The sequence below is a fragment of the Marmota marmota genome, unplaced genomic scaffold (genome assembly GCF_001458135.2).
Source record: "Marmota marmota marmota unplaced genomic scaffold, marMar, whole genome shotgun sequence".
NCBI classification, from domain to species: Eukaryota; Metazoa; Chordata; class Mammalia; order Rodentia; family Sciuridae; genus Marmota; species Marmota marmota.
The window spans coordinates 1,381,551-1,401,540 of record NW_026000153.1 but is presented as its reverse complement, the minus strand read 5'-3'; the positions used below and the strand labels follow the sequence as shown (position 1 = coordinate 1,401,540).

General features: G+C 38.3%; 1 protein-coding gene across 1 annotated transcript; it reads left to right on the top strand.

Annotated features, from left to right (window-relative positions):
• The first annotated feature begins 1,173 nt into the window (after positions 1 to 1,173).
• LOC107146112 (60 kDa heat shock protein, mitochondrial-like) lies at positions 1,174 to 2,644 on the top strand. Its single transcript, XM_048786344.1, has one exon. The coding sequence runs from the start codon at positions 1,229 to 1,231 to the stop codon at positions 2,381 to 2,383; it is 1,155 nt and encodes a 384-aa protein (XP_048642301.1). The 5' UTR covers positions 1,174 to 1,228; the 3' UTR covers positions 2,384 to 2,644.
• Positions 2,645 to 19,990: the final 17,346 nt, after the last annotated feature.

Here is a 19,990-nt window from a genome sequence, read left to right as displayed (position 1 = left end):
CCGCTTCCTCTGAGTGCGTCAGCTCCATTCACTGAACACTCCAGAAACAGACAATCACATGTATCTCCCCCAGACGACTCTGCTGAGTCCCCATGTCTTGACATGGTTCTAAGTCTTCAAACATCCAAACAAAATAAGGAAGGAGAAACCTGAAAGCAAAGAAATAAGAGAAACATTTTCTCACATACAAGTGCATTGATGTATAGCAGAACGCACAGATACAACCCTGAACAAATTCAGTCCTGGCCATCAACCTGTAATGCGACAGGGAGGTCAGTCCTGGCCATCGGGGAGGCTATAGTCAGGGAAGGAGGTAAACAGTCAAGAAGCAACATGAGGACTATGAAAAGCCAAAAAGGTGTCATTATCTTGTAAAGAGAGATTAAGACTCTTAAACTGTGTTCCGGTTCACAATCATGGGTTCCTGTATCATCCATCCTTTCTACAAATAAGGAAACCATCAGGAGCAAAAATAGTGATTCCTTAACATAACAAGCGTATTATGTTACAAGAATAAAGCTCAGCCCTCACTCCTATGACTTTAATTCTCCCCACACCATGTGATGGTGCCAATTAACAAGTGGGAAAGAAAGAGGCTCCCAGCTGCTGGCAGCTGCACAGTCCCTGTCACTGAGAGCTATCCTGGTAGTTCCAGACCAAAATACCGTCTCACCTATTTAGAACGGAAATTTCTTGTAGTAGTAATGGAAACTTACAGTGCAATAATTTCAATCAGTCTTTTTCCAGCATCGTATTTAACAAGAAGTGGAACATAAGTTTTCTTTAAAAGCTACTACACTGTTAAAAAGTCAATGACCTGAAGATGTTCATGGGACAGCCCTACAGAGTCCCCTCAAAGCCAAACCATTCAATTCCCACACCCCTCCAACAATGTTTGTGTAACATTTGTAAACTATAACAGAACCTATCTCTGAGCAGTTAAGAGAAAAGGTGTTATAAGGAAAGTAGTTTCAGAAAAACCTGAGTTTGTATTTTTTTTTCTTTTTTTTTTTTTAATTTATTTATTTATTTTTTTTTAATTGGTTGTTCAAAACATTACACAGCTCATGACATATCATCTTCCATACACTTGATTCAAGTGGGTTATGAACTCCCATTTTTTACCCCAAATACAAGTTGCAGAATCACATCGGTTACACATCCACNTCAGGTTGCTACCATTTCTGCAAATGGAGACAAAGAAATTGGCAACATTATTTCTGATGCAATGAAAAAGGTTGGAAGAAAGGGTGTGATTACAGTAAAGGATGGAAAAACACTTGAGGATGAATTAGAAATTATTGAAGGCATGAAGTTTGATAGAGGTTATATCTCTCCGTACTTTATTAATACATCAAAAAGTCAGAAATGTGAATTCCAGGATGCTTATGTTCTGTTGAGTGAAAAGAAAATTTCTAGCGTCCAGTACATTGTACCTGCTCTTGAAATTGCCAATGCTCACCGTAAACCGTTGGTCATAATTGCTGAAGATGTTGATGGAGAAGCTCTAAGTACACTTGTTTTGAATAGGCTGAAAGTTGGTCTTCAGGTTGTGGCAGTTAAAGCTCCAGGTTTTGGTGACAACAGAAAGAACCAACTTAAAGATATGGCTATTGCTACTGGTGGTGCAGTGTTTGGTGAGGAGGGTTTGACCCTAAATATTGAAGATGTTCAGCCTCATGATTTAGGAAAAGTTGGAGAGGTCATTGTCACCAAAGATGATGCCATGCTTTTGAAAGGAAACGGTGATAAAGCTCAAATTGAAAAGCGTATTCAAGAAATTACAGAGCAATTAGAAACGACAAATAGTGAATATGAAAAGGAAAAACTGAATGAACGACTGGCAAAACTTTCAGATGGAGTAGCTGTGCTCAAGGTTGGTGGGACAAGTGATGTCGAAGTGAATGAAAAGAAAGACAGAGTTACAGATGCCCTCAATGCTACAAGAGCTGCCATTGAAGAAGGCATTGTTCTGGGTGGGGGCTGTGCTCTGCTTCGGTGCATTCCAGCCTTGGACTCACTAACTCCAGCTAATGAAGATCAGAAAATTGGTATAGAAATCATTAAAAGAACACTCAAAATTCCTGCAATGACTATTGCTAAGAATGCAGGTGTTGAAGGCTCTTTAATAGTGGAGAAAATTCTGCAGAGTTCCTCAGAAGTTGGCTATGATGCTATGCTTGGAGATTTTGTGAATATGGTAGAAAAAGGAATCATTGATCCAACAAAGGTTGTAAGAACGGCCTTATTGGATGCTGCTGGAGTTGCTTCTCTGTTAACTACAGCAGAAGTCGTAGTCACAGAAATTCCTAAAGAAGAAAAGGACCCTGCAATGGGTGGAATGGGTGGAATGGGAGGTGGTATGGGAGGTGGCATGTTCTAATTCTCAGAATAGTGCTTTACCATTATTAATGAATTGTGACAGGAAGCTCAAGGCAGGGTTCCTCACCAATAACTTCAGAGAAGTCAGTTGAAGAGAATGACTGAAGAAAAGGCTGGTTGATGTTTAAGAAAATCACTATAACCATCAGTTACTGGTTTCAGTTGACAGTATATAATGGTTTACTGCTGTCATTGTCCATGCCTACAAATAATTTATTTTGTATTTTTGAATAAAGACATTTGTACATTCCTGAAAAAAAAAGAGAACAAATAAAATAAAACAATTTTTAAAAAAGCAAACAACAAACCACTCTTTTTATACCAGTTTTAAATTATGAAGGGAATCAAGAAAATAAAAGAAAAGCTAGAGCCCTGCCTTTCAAATCCACAAATGTTTAACTCTGAACTGGCTTAGCTGAACCTTTGGAGTTTGTGAAAAGAAATGAAAAGCCTGGTGTCTACCCTCAAGTTTCTGTCATCTCATAAGAGATAAAAGGCATGTGATGGAGGGTGAAGATCCTAAGTGCAGTACAGTGTGTCAGACCTAAAGTAGAGAAATTACAAGTCTTCTAAACAGCTTTCCCCTTCACCTGTTTGACAAAATTGGTTGTCACCAAGTGATAAAAACAACAAAAGTTTTCTTTTGTTCCAGCCAATACAAAGGATTTCACTCAACCAAAGTGCAATTCTCACAAAGGAATTTGTCTACAAAAATGGTGAAGCAGACCAATGTAATGGTCATTTTGTATCTCAGGTGGAAAATGTTGTAAGTATGCATCAGAATCCAGGTCTAAGAGGTTGGATAAGAGGTTTCAGAATTATTTGGCCAGTTAAGATTCCCAATGATTCAACAATTTTTTTCTAAGCAGACCGTCCATTAGGCCCTGGGTACATATTTAAATAAAGTGACAGTGGTGGGTGCTCCAGTTATCTATCACTGTATAACAAACAACTCTAAATTTAGTGGCTTAAAATAATTTATCACTATATGCTATAATCTGAAAGTCCTCTCAAAAGCTTATGTTGAAATTTAATTGCCATTGTTAAGAGTATTAAAGAGACAAGGCTTTTGGGTGATCCTAAGGGATCTACTCTCACGAATGGATTAAGGCTGTGATTGCTAGAGAGGGTTAGTTGTTGCAGGAGTGGCTTGTTAAAAAAGCAAACTCTCTCCACATGCTCTCTTCATCCTACCCTCTTTCTAGAATGTATATTCTCTTATCCTGTGATGCCTTCCACCATGTCATGATGCAGCAGGAAGACCTTCACAGATTTGGCCCTTCAATCTTGGAATTCCTTACTTCCAGAAATGTGAGAAATCAATTTCTTTTCTTTATAAATTACCCCCTCTGCTGTACTCTGTTGTAACAGCAGAAAACAGGCTAAAACATTATATTTCATGATTCTGAGAATGAACTAGGCTCAATTAAGCACCTCTTGTTTGGGGTTTAGCCAAGGTTTCCCAGAAAAACAGACTAACAAGGTGTGTGTGTGTGTGTGTGTGTTTTGAAGAGAGAGAGATTTTAAGGAATTGTGGAAACTTAGTAAATCCCCAGATCTGAAGGGGGCTTACAGGTTGGAAGCCTGGCAAGTGTTTGACATCAGGGGACATTGCTAGCAGAACTCTGCTGATTTAAATGTCAATTTTATCCAAAAACTCCATCACCGGAACATCCAGAATAACCTTTGACCTGATATTCAAGCACCATGACCCAGTCAAGTTGACATATAAAATTAACCAAGACAGCTATAGTCTCAACAAGATAGCAAGTGGGGCTGGAGTCACCTGAAGGCTCACCTGGGCTGGATCTCCAAGGTCCACACAATTAACTATTCTTTCTGGCTATTGGATGGAGCTTACCTGAGGTTTCTGAGTAGAAGACTTTTGTTGTCTGTCCATGTGGTTTGGACTTCCTCAGTCTGGGGCATGGTGCCCCAGAGTATTTGGACTTCCTACATCTTTAAGCTCAGGGCTTTAAGATGACAGGGCAGAACTTGCCAGTTCTCTTAGTGGCTGGGACTAGATTGTCATAGCATAACTTTCACCACAGTCTAGAAATCAAGCAGGTCACTAAGGTCAGCACAGAATCAAGGGGAAGGGATCCAACTCCTTTTGATGGGAAGATGAGCAAAGAATTTGTGGTCATCTTTACTCCACCACAAAAGCCTTCTCAAGGGAAGTAATATTTACATTGAAACCTTAACCATGAGAAGTAGTCAACAGTAAAAATAATATAGAAGCATTATTATGATCAGAGACCTAGTCAAGTTGCTGAGCATGTATCTAGTTTGTAGATGATACAACAAAATGTGCATCAACCACATTTGACATCTCAGTGAGAAAAATCTAGACTGCCTATGACTTTCTGCTCCTGTAAACAACACTACAATGTATATCTTCTATTTTCAACATCTGTGGACCTAGGTAAGATTTTTCTCCAGGATGATATCTAGTCAGAGATAGCACAACAGGGTCAAGTACTTCACTTGGCTGATTCCTGCCAGACTGCACTTCAGAAAGGCCTCCTGGTTTGTATAACCATGACAGTGTGCCAGGGTCCTATGACCCCACATTCCCACACAAGTTCAGCTTTATCCAGCTTTCTAGAATAATCATGTTTTTGTTTGCATATTTTTATATAGCAATGAGTTTGTACATTGTCTTATAAGCATCTTATCCTTTGAGGGTTCATCTTCCAGGAATTGCAGCTCATTCATACCTTTGTCCATTTTCCATTGAAAAATGGAAATATATTCTATTTTCTCTTGTTAAATTCAAAAATTCTTTGTTTCAGATATGAATTTCTTGTTTGTTTGGGGCATTATAATATCTTCTCCATATATTGTTTGTGGTTTCCTCCATAGAACAGAAATTCTTGCTTTAATATAATCAAATCATTGTGTATCTTGCCTTACAGAATTCCTTCTTCAACTTGAAGGTCATAAAGATATAACCTAACTATCTAATTATCTTTGTAGCTTTGTCCTTTAATTGAAGTTAGAGAAATCTGGAGTACAAATATATGGTGTTAGCTGGAATCCAGTTTTACTTTTTCCATATATGGAAAAATAATCCAACTTTCCTAACATGATTTATTAAACAATCTATCATCCCATAATTCCATAAAAAAGAGAGAATTGTGGGCAATATAGTTATTTTCTATTCTATTCTATCTATAGCTATTTGTCCTTATATATTCTTCATTTTGATTTTATCTGCTTTGTTTTCTTTAATCAAGTCACTATATTCATTTACTTATTCTTTCAAGGTAATAGATTTTATTTTTGTTACTATTTTTATTGTTGTTGTTTTTCTTATTCATTATTATTTTCTCATTGTTTTATGGCTTGGGGGTTTTGCTCTTTAAAAAAACTCTTGAAATATTATTAGCTTTGATCATTTTAATGTTTTTTCCCTGATAAAAACTTAGAACTACAAATTTCTCTATGAACATTATCAATGTTCTACAAATGTTGAAATGTGGTATTTTTATTCATTCAGTTTTAACTATTCTGTAATTCTTCCTATAATTTCTTTTGAATCAAAGGGTATTTATTTGGTAGGAATTATTTAGGTTTAAGTTGTAGGAAATGTTTTAATTCAGAGTTTTTTTTTACTGGTTTCTATTCTTATATAATGATCGATACATAATATAATTATGCATGATACTAATTCTTTAGATTTATTATTCTCCATGGCCTAGTAAATACTCAATATTTTAAATGTTTTTGTGAATTCAAAAAGGTTACATTTTCTCTGTTTTGTAGGTATAATTTTCATATGTGCATAATAGCAGTCTTACTATTTATATCATTCACATCTTGAATATCACTGTTGGGCTTTTTATGAAAAATATGCTGTTGGGTCTCTTATTTTCATCTGAGAGATTCTTTCTTCTAATTGTTATTATTTTTTCCTATAGTTGCTAAAAACAAATTCCCCAAAATTTGTGGCTTATAACTACAGAAATTAATTTTCTCCAATTTCTGAAGAGAAGAGTCTACAGTCAGCTAGGCCAAAATAAGAGTCAGCAGGGCCACCACACACCCTCCAGAGCTCCAGGAGAGAACCCATTCCTTTTCTCTTCAGCTTCCGGTGCCTGCTGGCATTCCGTGGCTTGTAGCCACATCACTCTAAACCCTGTCTCGGTGATCATATTGCCTTTTCTCCCTCCATATTAAATCTCCCTCTACCTCTGTTTTATAAAGACAGCAATGATAGCATTTAGGACCTATCCCAGTATCCAGTATAATCACCCATCTCACAAGCTTTAATTTAATCACATCTGCTGTCTTCTGATTTTTTGTAGGGGTGGGGGGGAGGGTTGTTTTGTTTTTTCCAGATAAGGTAACATTCCCAGGATCAAGGGACTAGATATAGATATCTTTGGGGAGTGAGGCATACTTCAGTCTTCCAGCAAGTATAATCCATGTGCACTTATTAACTATCATATTAATACTAATTTCTACCATCTCACTTCATGATTCTCATTTGCTATACTTTCTAAATTATACATTATTCATATTTTCTATGTACTATGCTTTTCTGCTTTCTAGAGGCTAGATTAAAATTTTTTTTGTTAATGTACTGTATACAAACTCTATTTACACTCCTATGATGAGGTGATTGGCCTTGGGTCTATTACATTAGTGTTACTATGAACTCATAGCCTCAAGGAAAGATGTGCCGTAAAGTACAATTACAATCTGTAATCTTCAGAAGTACTGCCTGCCAGGAGACTCCCGCTTCTTTCCCCTCCCTCCTCTAGACACCAGGAATGAGTCCATTTTTCTATACCACAGACAGTTTTAACCTCATCATCTTATTTATAAAAACTCCCTGCAGTAGACAATGTTCCCCTTCTTCAAACAAGTCAATTGAGGGTACAGAGAGATTCAAGAACTTGCCCCAAGTCACAGAGCACAGTGCTGGGTTTCCAACCACTGAACGATACTGATTCTATTTCAACTTGGCACTCTGTTGTAACCATGTGAGATGGGATTGCATCCAAAGTCCTGTTGAAGAGTTGCTTACTTCTTTTACAAATGCCAACTAGTTTGCAAATAAAAACATATATCCTGTGCAAAGATGACTAAAGCATTCTACCTGACTTTGCTAAGACTGTATAGCACAGTGGAGATACTATGGTTTTGGGAATCAAAAGATCAAAATTCAGTCTCAGTTCTGCCACTTCCTGGAGAACTGAATTTTGGATGAATCACGTAAGTCATTTCAACCTCATTTTCTCATATTTAATATGAGAGTGATGGCAGTATCTACCTTATATAGTTTTGGGAAGCAAACTTATGGACATGATTTAAATATCTATTTAAATCTTAACTGCTTATTAATAAACATAAAAGTATCTAAGGTACACAGGGGAGTCCCTGATATATCAGAAGTACCATTAGAATGAATGATTTTCTGATTGTCAACCTAAGTTTATTTTGCCTTGGTTTTCTTACCAAATGAGGAAATTCAACTAAATAATTCTTAAAACCCCTTCTGGCTCCCTCCTCTTTGAGTCTATTCACATGAATTGCATAGAACTGTGACCTACATTACAGTTTTTGTTTTAGTGCTATCCAGAAAGAGAATATATATGGACATAAAAACAGTGGTAAGTTGTGTTTTCTGTCATGTTTTCCTTAACCATAGAATAATGGCCACAGTGAGATTTTATATTGAACTTTATGTTCAGGGTGCTAACCAATTGATCAGAGAACAACTCCTGGGGAAAGCACTATTATGTGTGCTGAAATATTACCTGTAGCCTATCCAAACAAGGAAAGTAGAAGCAATGATAGCATTAAGTTTCTGTTGGAGCACACTCCTAGTGCCTGTGTTCTTGCAGGTTGCAACAAAACCCAATAGTCGATGACCTAAATCTTTGAAACTGAATCATGCCTGTAATCCCAGCAGCTCAGGAAGCTGAGGCAGGAGGATCTCCCCAGCTGAGGCAGGAGGATCTCCCCAGCTGAGGCAGGAGGATCTCAAGTTCAAAGCCAGCCTCAGCAAAAGTGAGACACTAAGCAACTCAGTAAAACCCTGTCTCTAAATAAAATACAAAATAGGACTGAGGATGTGGCTCAGTGGTTGAGTGACCCTGAGTTCAATCCCGGGTAACTATCCTCCCTGCAAAAAAAGATGCTTATACAGTATTTTAACATAAGTCTAATTTTTTAAAAATCTATACTTTTATAATACAATTTGTTATGACTTCTAGGGAAAGGTGGCTCATATGAAATTCAGGTGGCTATAAGAAGAGAATTTTTATGGTTATTACAAGGTGACATAAATTTAGAGTTGAGCAATGCTGCTTTAAAAAGATAGGCTTTATATATTGTAATTTGGTTAGGTTTCTGCCAGCCTTAGATCTAAAACTATGAAAAAGAGCAAATACTCAATACATGCAATACTCAAGACAATACCTCAAGCCAGAGTCACCCTGAAAATTCAAATTGACTCATGAGAACATGAATCAAGCACTTGATTACTAATAGTGCCCCCTTCACCCAGAATCCATGAGTTCCGCAGAATGTTTCTGATTTCCTGTTTATTTTCAATGTTCCTGTCCTTTCAGTGTTCAGAAAGAGTCATAGTGGTACCTAAATAAAGGTCATTTGCAGACCTTAAATTTCCGTCTTCTTTAGTTACCATAACAGAATGTTACAACACTCATCTCCTGATACCTGCACGTTGTTCCTCAAGTTGCCATTCACCATATCCATATACTGTAACTAGGCAGGGACCACTCTACTCTTATGTGCCCTCTGATTGCAAAAATTTAATGCTTTGCAAAGATGAGGGAAATTATTCTTAGTGTTCAGACTCTGCTTTGGGTCATAGTAAACAGCCAGTTACTTTTCTGAGAAAAGTAAAACTGATTCCTCTCTGTTCTCCATCCCAGATTATGTCTATTCTCGAATAGAACACAGTGAATCCACAGTGTTTTGGGACAATACATACAATTTCAAGGCCTGGGGTCCCCTTATTGACCACTGTTTATCAAGGACATTCATCATGGCTGTCCAAGGAGGAATTTCAGATTGAGATTCAGCTGACATTCATGAAGTGCCATCCCCAAGCTGCCATCTCCAAGCTGACACCATCCTAAGCACTTTCACTATCGACAGGAGGTTTGATGATCAGGTTTAGTGAGGGTAGTCAGATTTGGAACCAATCCAAGTAAGTAAACCTCACTTTTATGTGTTGGTTCAAATGCTTTTAAATCCATATGATGACAAGTAAAATTTGGGAAATCTGAATAAGTTTAGTGGAGTCTATCAATCCTGACATCATGATTGTGATAGAACACTATAGATTTTTCAGACATTACCATGGGCAGAAACTAGGCAAAGGGCACACAAGTTTCCTCTGCATTACTTCTTACTACATGTAGATTAAGTAAAAATTTTAATTATAATTCACATTGCCTACCTGCTTATTTACATGGCAATCACTGTGTCATGCCCACTAGTACACATAGCTGGGACAATCCTCTAGCTCCCAACCTTCTGTCTCTAAGGTTCTAGATAATTTCCATCATTAGAGAAGGTTATCTTTCACTTAATTATTCTTATTTCCATGTCATAGTATTATCCTGACAACCTTTGCTTAATTGCCAACATCCAGGGTGATAAATACATCTCTAGACATACACTTAGTTAGTATTAGGATTTAGTTTTCTATAAGGTTAACTTTGCTCTTTTATTGCTTCTGTAACCATTTTAAATTCTTTAAGTGGCTCTGCTTCCTCCATTATGTTCCTTAAATTTGGGACCAATCCAAGTAAAGTTGGGATCCTTTGGGATCTCCTTTGTCATGTTGTTCATTGTCACTTATCCCTTATCTACTTAAGTAAACTATTTATAATCTACTAATCTCTTATTTATCATTTATTTTATTTATTTATTTACTTTTATTTCATTGATTATGGGATGCATATGTTGAATAAAGTTGCTCCCTGTAATTGTCTTCTGTTTTGTGGCTCGCATCATCTTTAAAATCATGCTGTTCTCTACCTTTATGCTAACATCTAGCCTCTATCTTATGTTTGCATTTTAAACTCATATTTGCTTAACAGCAGGCTGATTATCATCACACATATGCCCACAAAATTAACTGGCTTAGCTCTCTGTTTCCTCTGGGCACCATATCAGCCCTCATGACCTTTAAGCTGGAGACCTGGAGAGTGCTGTTTCCTTGATCAGTTCTGTACACCAGTTAGTGTGCCCAGAGAGCTGACGCTGTGTGAAGTCAAGGTCACATGTTTTTTTCTCTCCGTTCTTGTTGAAACCACTGTAAAGGATCCACTTCTGCAAGCTTTGTAGAGAACACCCTGTCACTTGCAAAGGGATAAGAGAGAAAAAATTGTTTCTCTACTTATGATATTTCTGATACCAAACGTATGAGTTCTCCACACCAGGCAACTCTTCAACTCCCTGCAAATACCTACTGGGGATCCTAAGATCTAATCCTGTTCTGACACCTACTACTCAGAGTTACAGCAGACCCCGTAGGTTAAGGGCTCAATCACACAAGACTGCTCCCACTTCAGATACCATCCTCAAGTATGGGGTCCTCAGAGTACCTACATCTCTAAGTTGGTTATAAATTGGGGTTTCCCACAGCCCATCCTCAGGTTCAGTGACTTGCTATGATAGCTCACAAAACCCAAAGAAATATTTTATTTACATTTACCAGTTTATTATAAAGTAGACTGAAGAGGATAAAATGAAATAGCCAGTTGAAGAGGTACAAAGGACAAGGATCAGACAGAGGTCTGTTCTCATGGAACTGAAGTACCCCATTCTGACATGCAAATTCATTCAGCAGCTGGAAGCTCTCAGAATCCCATAGTTGAGGGGTTTTATGGAAGCCTCCTCACATAGGCATGCTGCAGTGTTCCTCAGTCTCCTGTTCCTCCTCCAGAGAATGGGTAGTGGGGATGAAAGTTCCAATCATCTAATCATGGTTTGGTCTTCCTGGTGGGAACCCGTCCTGAACTACAGAGGATCCCACCAAGACTCATCCATTAGAACAAAAGAAGCTCCTATCACTCAGAAAATTCCAAGAGATTTCGGCACTTCAGGTTAGATGCTGCCATCCATTACTCAGGAAACAACAAGAGTTTTAGGATCTCTTTGTCAGTGACAGGGTAAGCAGAAACCAAATATATATATTTCTTATTATCTCACAGGCAAAAGTGGGAAATGCAATCTAGCTCAGGATATCTTCCTTTGGAATTAACTGACCATATAACTGGGAATACATTTTACAAAATATCCTTCAGGACTAGTTTCAGGATACGCACAGATACCAAAATCTGTAGATGCTCAAGTCACTTATATAAAATGGTGCTGCATATGCATGTAATCCACACACATCCTCCCATATTTAAGCCTTCTCTAGATTACCTTATAATACCTATGTAAATGCTATGGAAATAGTTGTTATATGTATTGTTTAAAGAACAGACTTCCCTAAAAGGCTGTGCATGTTCAGTGCATATAAAAATTTTTTAATATTTTCAGTCTACGGTTGCTTGGATCTTAGACACAAAATTTGCAGACACAGATAGTCACCTTTGCTGTCATTTGCCAATTTTAAAAAAGGTACTTCTGAATAGTTTCATCACTTTCTCCTTTACCAAGGACTAAATGAAGACAAGATTCCTAGAGAATAAGCAAACAAGACCCTCTTAACTAAGCCAAACTCTTTGCTGACTCAGGGTCTTCCCACATGCTATTCCCTCTTCCTAACTTGCTAATCCCTGATTTTTCTCCTTGCTAATTCCTACTGGCCTCAGAGATGCATTCACCAAACATTCAATGGAACTTAAGTTTCTCTTTGTTATTTTACATCAGAGGTCTCTGTCCTTTCCCTTCTTAGAATGTATCAGTTGGTATCTAGATTTATCTAGGCCAATTGGTTTTACTATCAGCCTGTCCCACTGGCCCATAGGTTCCACAAGAGTGTGGATAATATCTATTCATTTCACCATGGTCTAATGCCTGTCACAGTGTTAAGCCCTCAGTAAATATTTGTGAAATGAATGAATAGACAAGCTAAGGAAAAATAAATTTTGTTGTTTTTGGTTTTTTTCTGCATTTGTCTGTTCCCAAAGTTCTACAGGGAACAGATACTAAATGCTATACAGATGTTGAAATTTTATCATTCATACTGTATCTGAACTACTGGAGCAAAATGTCTTCAAAAGTTAGGGGCTGTCTGTATTTGATAGTGGGTTTTGATCCAAAAACCACATAAAGCTTTGTCTTTAGATGGCAATTTGTATCAAGTAGCAGAAACAGAAAATTTATGTCTAAGAATCTGGATTTGACTAGTTAAATTTGGTTGGCAATTTATTTAAATGATCTTAAGCTTTAATATGTACAACAATATGGAATAACATGGCCTGCTTGAATCTTTGTTGCAAGGATAATATGAAATAAAAAATACTAAATGCCTACTACTAGAATAACAAAGTGGGTTTACCTTATGTCCAATTCAATTCAATTGAAAGTGGTTTCCTGGAATGCTACCCCGAGGACTGTGAAGTCTTATCCTGATTGATTAGTATTGTCTGCCAAGGGCAGAGAAAAGAGAGTATTGGGAAGTATGCCCTGTACTTATCAACTGAGGATTGGCAAATGGCAGACACTTAATGATTATTTGTTGTTTTCCTTCTCCCCTGCTATAAATTCTAGGTAAATCTGAAATAAAGATTACCATGAAACATCTCAAAATATAAAGCAAAAATAAATGAATAAATAATAATGGAGAACTTGTTATCCTTTGGCCAGAATGAAAACATGACTGTTAGAAGATGAATAGAACTACTTATGGATTCTAGTAATGTGAATTCATAAAAGTCCAGGTACAATTCGGCCCAAGACCCTGGTGTCCTGAGAATCAACTTCCCTCGTGCTGTAGAATGGTAGAAATGACTCACAGACAGGAGCACCACCATCATAAGCAGCATCAATCTGGACAGCTGTCTTGTGACAAATAGAGCACAAAACGCCAGGCTTTTAAGGGATTCTGCTTCCATGAGGATAATTGATGGTCTTTTGTAAGTAGGTTAGTAAGCAGTACATTTGAAATTGGCACAGGTGCTTTCATGCAAGCATAGCAATGATCAGCCAGATAAGGTCAGGGGGAAAGATATCATTTAGAAACAAACATTCATCCCCTGCAACAAAGAACAGCTTAACACGAAGCTAGCTTGGAGAGTAAAATCAGCTCTTTGGGAGTAATGGGAAACACAAAAGCACTGATAGACTTTTCAAAGGTGTTCTGGAGGGTTCTCAAAGGACCCTGAACTGTATTAAAATACTCTGAATACATTTTATATAAATACTCTGAATATATTTTATAATTATGCACTCTCTCCAACTATTCCAAATAAACTCACCACAATAAAAGAAAACTTTGGGGGTTTTTTTGTTGTTGTTTTTTGGATATGGGGGGGATTGTTGTTGTTACTTTTCCTGAATCATTCTGAGCATTTCCTAGAGGTAATTACTAAGAAATTGTATCACAGTTGAATGAGAACTATCATTCAGTTGTTTTGTTCTCCCGGTAAGAGCATGCACACCCACCAGAAGATTCAGTTCACTCCATATACTCAAACAGACTCCGCCACCCCTCCTTGCCCCAATGCTATACCCTCTGGAAAACTGTTTTAGCTATTCTACTCTGACCCCTGGCAACAGTTTGACCATGAGAATTTATGGCAACGTGTAACACAGTTATAATGTTAAAGATAAAGAGGGATTTGAGGGAGATTCAGCAAATGGCATACCTGAAATGAGGTCCTTATCCCCATTTTGGTAAATCTGGGAAGTACCCATTCAGAACAACAAACAGGACCTGTCCCTGTACCAAAGGGCTGGCTAATAGTGACTGAGTAAGAACCTAAATGCAGGTTTCCCAGTATTAATACTGTACTCCTTCCTTTCTCCCCTGCTGCCACAATTGAGTTTAGAAGAGCTGGACAGCCTCAGGCATATATATAATGGAGCCACCTGCGTTTCCAGTCCCAGCTCTGCCACTGTCTAGACTATGTCAGGCAAGTCACTTCATCTCTCTGGCTAATGAAAAGGTTAGGACAAGGTGATCTCTGATGTCCCTTTTAAATCAGACACTCTCAATGAAGATTGATCCAGGTCTTCTGTTTCTTCCCTAACCTTTTAAGAGAGCTTCCAGGTGCTGTTTGTGGTCTTAAAAAGGTCACCCTTGAGGAAGTCCTACCTGGGCCTCTTGGAAGAAGTTGTTTGAAATTTTTTCCTTGGACTCACTTTTCTAGAACCAAGTCAACTTCCTCCAGAGCCTCAGGAGACTGCTCAGCAAGTCTCACTGAGAGTGCTCCATGGAGTCGTATCTATGACACCCTGTTTCCTGCACCAGCACACGCAAGATAACCTTTGTATTCAAAGTGCCCTTTGAATTTCCCCAATATATACAGATGCTGGTTTTGTTGAGTAGTGTCATTTGGAAGGCCTTCCTGAATGTCTCACTTGGTACTACTAGAGGAAGACTTCATGAATTTTAGATAGTATCCTACATCGCTTTAATGAACCATCAGTGCAACAATATAAGTTTCAAACAATGTTCATGATCTTGATGATGTAAAGTCCACAATCCTGTACATTCATCATAGGTCTTCCTCAAATGGAGAAACAGCAGGGAGGACACAGCATGGTACATAGTCCAGGCGCTATGCAGTGTCAGATTGTGGGATGCTTATGTCCAGCGTACCCTGAGACAAACTCACAGCACAGGAAGCACAGGAAGCAGGCTTGCTGACATCAAACTCTTAATATACCCAAAGAAACCCTTTTATTTTCTTTTGAAAACCTACTGAGCACACTTCAGTCCCAAGATGTAGAAGAATTCAGTTGTTCATCACCAGTACTTAGGGCAGGATTTCATTTTCAACTGTGGTCTAACCTTGTGAGTGAGTTAAAATTTGATGTCATTCTCACCCTCAGAAAGTTAATGTATGTAGACAAGCTTTAAAAACCCATGCCCAAATGCCACAGGAGTACATTAACATTGACTCTCAGCCCCCGTCTGCATGCAAAGAGAAGACAATACAAGCCCCAAGCAGAAGGAAGGAAGAGACTCTCCAAAGTTGCATTCCCAAAGGCTTCATCACTTTGAAAAAAAATGAAAGATCCTGGTCAAAGCAGCACAATTTCCACAAGACAATCATTACAGAGATGAGGTCTCACTCTAGAACAGGTTCCAGCATAATATATACTTTACAAACAATGTCCTCGCTAACCAGGGCCATGCTCACTGACTCGTGTGTTCTGCTGTCATCACCCACAGGTGAATAATCACAACCCTGCTTCTGTTAGTGATTGTTTTGGCTTCTTTCCTCTGTTCTGTCTTTTTCAGGATCTCTGTGGAGAGAAACAGCTTTGGTGGGAGTGAAGAGATTTATAAGCACAGCCACCATCTCAGGAAGAAACTTCAGTGATGACAGTTTGGCATTTAGCTATTGCATGGTGCACCTTTACTCTGATGACTCCTAAATATTTCTCTCTCACCTTCAACTTTCTGCTATCCTCTACTTCTATCTACTTATTGGGCATTGTTAAGTGTCCTGTAATCACAAATCAAAACGCCCCCTCCTACACTGGCTGTACCCACTATGCCTATCATCACTGAGTAAAGCACCATGGCTAGAAAGCTCGGTCAAACCGCTGTCTCCCCACACTCCGTGAATCACTAAATTTGTGGAGTCTATTTCCAAAATGTCTCATCAGGCTGCTCCACCCATCCATCCCTTCTGCTGCTGCATTCATCCAAACCACTTTCCTGCTCCCAATATAATCTGACTGTTTCTGATCTCATTTCTGTTCCAGATGCAGATCTAATCACCCACTCTCCTCTGGGAAACCCACACTGGAAGTCCATTGCTAACAGCCTTAGATTTTTATTTCACTCCACAGTATTGATCATGACCAATGTTGGCTCCTTGTCTCATCTCCTTCTCCCACAAATTGCTTTATGCCTAGAAGGTGACCAATAAATGTAATGACTTAAGTTGGCCTCTCTCTCACAAACAAAGGGAAAGAGCCTATCCAGAGTTAGATCTCATGGTGAATCTAAGAAATTGTAGGTGCTGGGTTTTAAAGCCCAGGAAGAAATGTTTTCAATCTTTTCTCCCACTACCCACCACTGGCTGGCTCTGTTTAGTAGTTGTTAGCAGGAAGTTTCCTGCTGAGGAAAAGCAGAAGAAATAGAGTTGGGGTTGGAGGTTCCTAGACTGTGACAGGATTTCCAAAATTAACAAATGTGCTCACAAAAAGAATGCAAATTCAACTACCTTGAATTCTGAGCCACAAAGAAGTATGGGTTTATTCCTAGAAGATTATTTTCTAATGTTAACCTGGCACGGTCTTCCCACCCCACTTGTCGTTCCATCTTACGATGTATTTTCTATTTTTCTACTCTGCACTCCAAAGGTATATCCGGAATATTCCAGGTTTAGAATATTCCAGGTTTAGAATCAACCCACACAATTCCATTAAGAAACCCATTATGCAAACATTGACACTGGAAATAACTGGTTATTGGGAAGAAGGATGTACAGTTCAAGGCCCCAGACAGAGTTCTCAACAAACATTTTTCCTCCTCTGGAATAAGTGTATCCTTTAAGCCATAGGCTAACAAAGTCCCACAGCGGTCATTCTGAATCACACTTTTGCACTGCTGTGTTGGAGGTGGATCTTAGGAAAGCAGGGGCAGCCTTTCAGTCTCACCTCACCCATGACCATGCTTATTATTAGTTCCTTTTAAAAATGCAATGGAGGCTGCGATTCAGTGTCAGCCCCTGTAGACATTCACGTGGCCAGACCTGACAGAGTCCATTTGCTAATTACACAGAGTTACTATTTTGTTTCAACAGAATTTGAACAAAAGAATCAAAAGCCAAGCCATTAGTCATTTGAGAATATAAATGGAATTTCATGTTCCTATGACTGATTGATCTTAATTTATGAACAAATAAGGACTCTGTGAGGACAAACAACAAGAATCAAATATATATATCCTTGCCAGGGCTCATAAAATGAGATGTAATTGGTCTGGGCCTCTGCTTTTTTAGTGCTTTAAGCAATCTTAACATCTTTAAGAAACTAAAAGCTTCTTTTGTAAACCTGTTTGGGCTTAATTGATGTTCTCAAGGTCAAAGTCAATTTATTTATATTTCAGTTTCCGTTTTACAGACCAAATGACAGTGCAGGCTCCAGTGCTCACACATATATCAGACACCAAATATAAAAACAGCATGTAATAACATCCTCAAGTATGAGCAGCTGAGGGCAGGGGCTAAAACTAAGTCCTCTGATAAATATGTTCTCAGAGTGATGGGCCCAGGCCCATTCATATGTATAAATATATTTCACTTTTGGTATCTTTAAAATTAGCCTTAAACAAATGTATCACAGAATTATGGTTTATCCTGATTCAGGGCCAGGCATTTTAAAAATATTAAATTCACATTACTGCTAAGAAATATCATATGTACCACAAAATATCAAGATTATTTATAACATAGTCATAAGTCCATCAATCTCCATAAAAATTATAATTTCTCTTTGCTGGACCTCAGAACCATATTCACTATGCATTAAATCATTATTGAACATCTACTACATGCTGAGCATCAACCACCTAGAACAGTGGACAAAAGAGTCATTTTTCTACTTACATAGAACTTGCATTCAAGTGAGCACAAGAATCAAACAAAACAAATAAAGGAAGCAAATAATCCCAAGTTATAACTGTTGCCTCAAAAGAAACAAGAAAGGTTTCAGAGATCAGAAGAAACATATATATCTTTCAGTCCCCTCTATTCTATAGATAAGAAAACCTACTTTTTTTAAAGGGGAAATTATGCATCTTTATTGATTTTATTTTTTAAATATATGACAGCAGAATGCATTACAATTCTTATTACACATATAGAGTACAATTTTCATATCTCTGTATATAAAGTATGATCACACCAATTCATGTCTTCATACATGTACTTTAGATAGTGATGTCCATCACATTCCACCATCATTGCTAACCCCCTGCCCCCTCCCTTCCCCTCCCACCCCTCTGCCCTATCTAGACGAACTCTAGAAAACCTACTTCTAACGGAGAAAGTACCAATGTCACATGATGACCATCTTATCCCCTCATTTAATAGATAAGGAAATGTGTGAAAACTAAATTTCATTCTAATACAGGATTTCAGCATAGACCATTGCTAATAATCTTGATTCCAACACCTTATAGTGATATTTCATATAATTGTGTCACTAGTGTGTGCAAGGCAGAGTCCTAGGCACTGTCACCTCAATTGGTGGCATATATCTAGCCTATGGGCAATACCAGGATGCTGCTTGTTGACTAGGGTTAATAATGCTGCTGGTAGGGACATTTGACCACCAGAACCTTTCTTCTTTTCTTCTCTACACAGACACGGGAAGTATCCACCTCCTGGAATCGATCTAGTAGGAATGTGCCGGCCACCTGCAATGTGCTTCACCTGTTGTGAACCTGGCATCTCCTGAGAAAATAACCTCCTTATGGGAAAACTATTTTCAACTTGAGAATGTCTGTCACAGCCAGATGAGCACACCTATTATGCCCATTGCTTTACCCTTTTCGTGCCACACTTTTCTTGTTTTTTTGTTTTACTATTTTTCCATTTGCTCTTTTTAGATACACATGACAGTAGAATGTATTTTAACATATTCTATATACATGGAGTGCAACCCATTACAATTTTGATCCCATTCTTGTGGTTGTACATGATGTGGACTTACACTGGTCATGTATGAATATATGAAAATGAGCATAGGAAACTTATGTCCAATTCATTTCTACTGTTTTTCCTATTCTTGTCCCTACTCCCTTCCCTTCATTCCCTTTTGTCAAATCCAATGAACTCCCATTCTTCTCTCCCTCTCCTTATTGTGTGGTAGCATCACATATCAGAGAGAATGTTCTACCTTTGGTTTGGGGGGGATTGGCTCATTTCACTTAGCATTAGATGCCACTCTTACACATTCCTCCAGTTAGACCCCAGAACAAGCTTGTCAAGGGCATTGTCCCCATTCACAGATGAGTAAACTAAATCCCAGAAATGTTAACCAATTTGCCCAAATTAATGAATAAATAAGAGCCAGGGCCAGGATTATAGTCTAGAACTTCAGATTCTAAGATTTATGTATTTTCCCATCACAAACTGCCTTGAAACCACCTAGGGAATGTCCTTCACTACTGGGTCAAAAAAAAAAAAAACAGAATTATCATTAGCTAGAGGTTGGGCTTTAGTCTGAACCAGTTTTCTTTCTCTTCCTTTCTTACTTCCTTCCCTTTTTCAGTACTATGTATTGGACCCAGTGATGCTCTACCACTGAGCCACATCCCCAGCTCTTTTTATTTTTTATTTTGAGATAGGATCTCACTAAGTTGCCCAGTCTGGACTCAAACTCAGGATCCTCCTGCTCAGCTTCCCTAGTAGTTAGGATTACAGGTATGTGCCACTGCACCTGGCTGCACCAATTATCTTGCAAGTGGGAGGGAGGGTGA